The 1,405-nt window shown below is 42.2% G+C and overlaps 1 protein-coding gene across 1 annotated transcript; it reads left to right on the top strand.

Moving 5' to 3' along the window:
• Positions 1-552: 552 nt before the first annotated feature.
• AK88_01514 (uncharacterized protein) lies at positions 553-1,037 on the top strand (the record flags this gene model as incomplete). The annotated part of the gene is made up of 2 exons (XM_012479149.1): positions 553-736; positions 916-1,037. 2 exons carry the CDS (start codon positions 553-555, stop codon positions 1,035-1,037), a joined length of 306 nt encoding a protein of 101 aa, XP_012334572.1.
• Positions 1,038-1,405: the final 368 nt, after the last annotated feature.

Below are 1,405 nucleotides of genomic sequence, written 5' to 3'. Positions count from 1 at the left end.
TTTTTTTTTTTTTGTTGCCCCTCCTTTATATATATATATTAATTCCCCGATTGCTTCTCCAAAATTGTTCATTTTAGCAAAGTTGAGAAAAAAGAGGATAAATAATAATCACCCGTACGCATTCCGAAATTGCATTTTTTCTGTGGGGAAAATTTACAGCCACTTTAAGTCCCCCCAAGGGAAAGCCAAATAAACGCTTAAGAAAATATATCCCCTCTTCGGTCGATCTATGAGTGTACGTGCCGTTATAACGTAGCAGCGCGAATTCGTTTGCTGCCTTTCCCCCCCTCCCCTAGCATGCATTGCGAATCTGGAGGAATCACACAATCAGCTCACCGCTCCCAACCCACACATACACCATACCAGTAGGCGTGACGCACATAGGAGAGAAGCTTCACAAGTAGGTACCTTAGCACGTGTGTGTATAGACCCAACCTCCCTGCGAAGACGAATACGTTTGTAAAGGAGCCCTTTGGCAAAACCATACACAGGAATATACATAAAACAGCCAGCCCACACACACACATAAACAGTCCCGACAATACCGACAACATGGCGGACGAATCTTCAGCGACGAACAACACCAGTGGAGCGACCAGCACTCAAGGGGAACACATCCAAGTGAAGGTTAGGTCCCCTGATGGCGCCGAAGTTTTTTTTAAAATAAAAAGGAAAACCAAGTTAGAGAAGTTGATGGAGGTTTACTGCAATCGTCTGGGCCAGTCCATGGAGGCAGGTATGTCTTTTTCTCCCCTGCCCATCCCTTTCTTGCGAATAATGCGGGAAAAGTGGGGCACATGGTTCATTTTTGTGGAGTAGTATGTATGCATTATGTGATGGTGAAATGTGCTCCCTCCCCCTTTGCATTACACAATTGCTTCATTTTGTCCCTCCCCATCGCACCCTTTTCTGCAGTCCGCTTTTTATACGACGGAGACAGAATTCATGGAGAGAATACACCAGACCAATTGGGCATCGAAGATGGAGACGTCATTGACGCCATGGTGCAGCAGACAGGAGGAAATTTGTCGTTTTAATTTTTTTTTTTTTTTTTTTCTTTTTTTGGAATTAGTACGAATGGGACAGTCAAGGAAGGAGGGGTGGCTCTCCCAAATGGCGACAACTTCGTTGCAGCATCGTAGCGGCAAGCATATTTCGTAGACGCTAAATGAAGCAATAAAAAAATATAATAATAAAGTGGTGAAATGAAAAATATAAATGGACAGATCGAATCACTTTAACCAGCGCGACGTCTGCACGACATTTTAAATTTCATTATCATGCATTATAGCATATCTCTGCGTACGCCACCAACTACCCTACTTCACAATTTCAGTGACCTTTTCAATTTTTATAAGTTTTTTTTTTTTATTCTTCTTTTAAGCAGTTTCCTTTTTTTTTTTTT

This window comes from Plasmodium fragile (genome assembly GCF_000956335.1).
Source record: "Plasmodium fragile strain nilgiri unplaced genomic scaffold supercont1.13, whole genome shotgun sequence".
NCBI classification, from domain to species: Eukaryota; Apicomplexa; class Aconoidasida; order Haemosporida; family Plasmodiidae; genus Plasmodium; species Plasmodium fragile.
The sequence above is the reverse complement of the archived record's forward strand: the minus strand, read 5'-3'. Positions and strand labels throughout refer to the sequence as shown.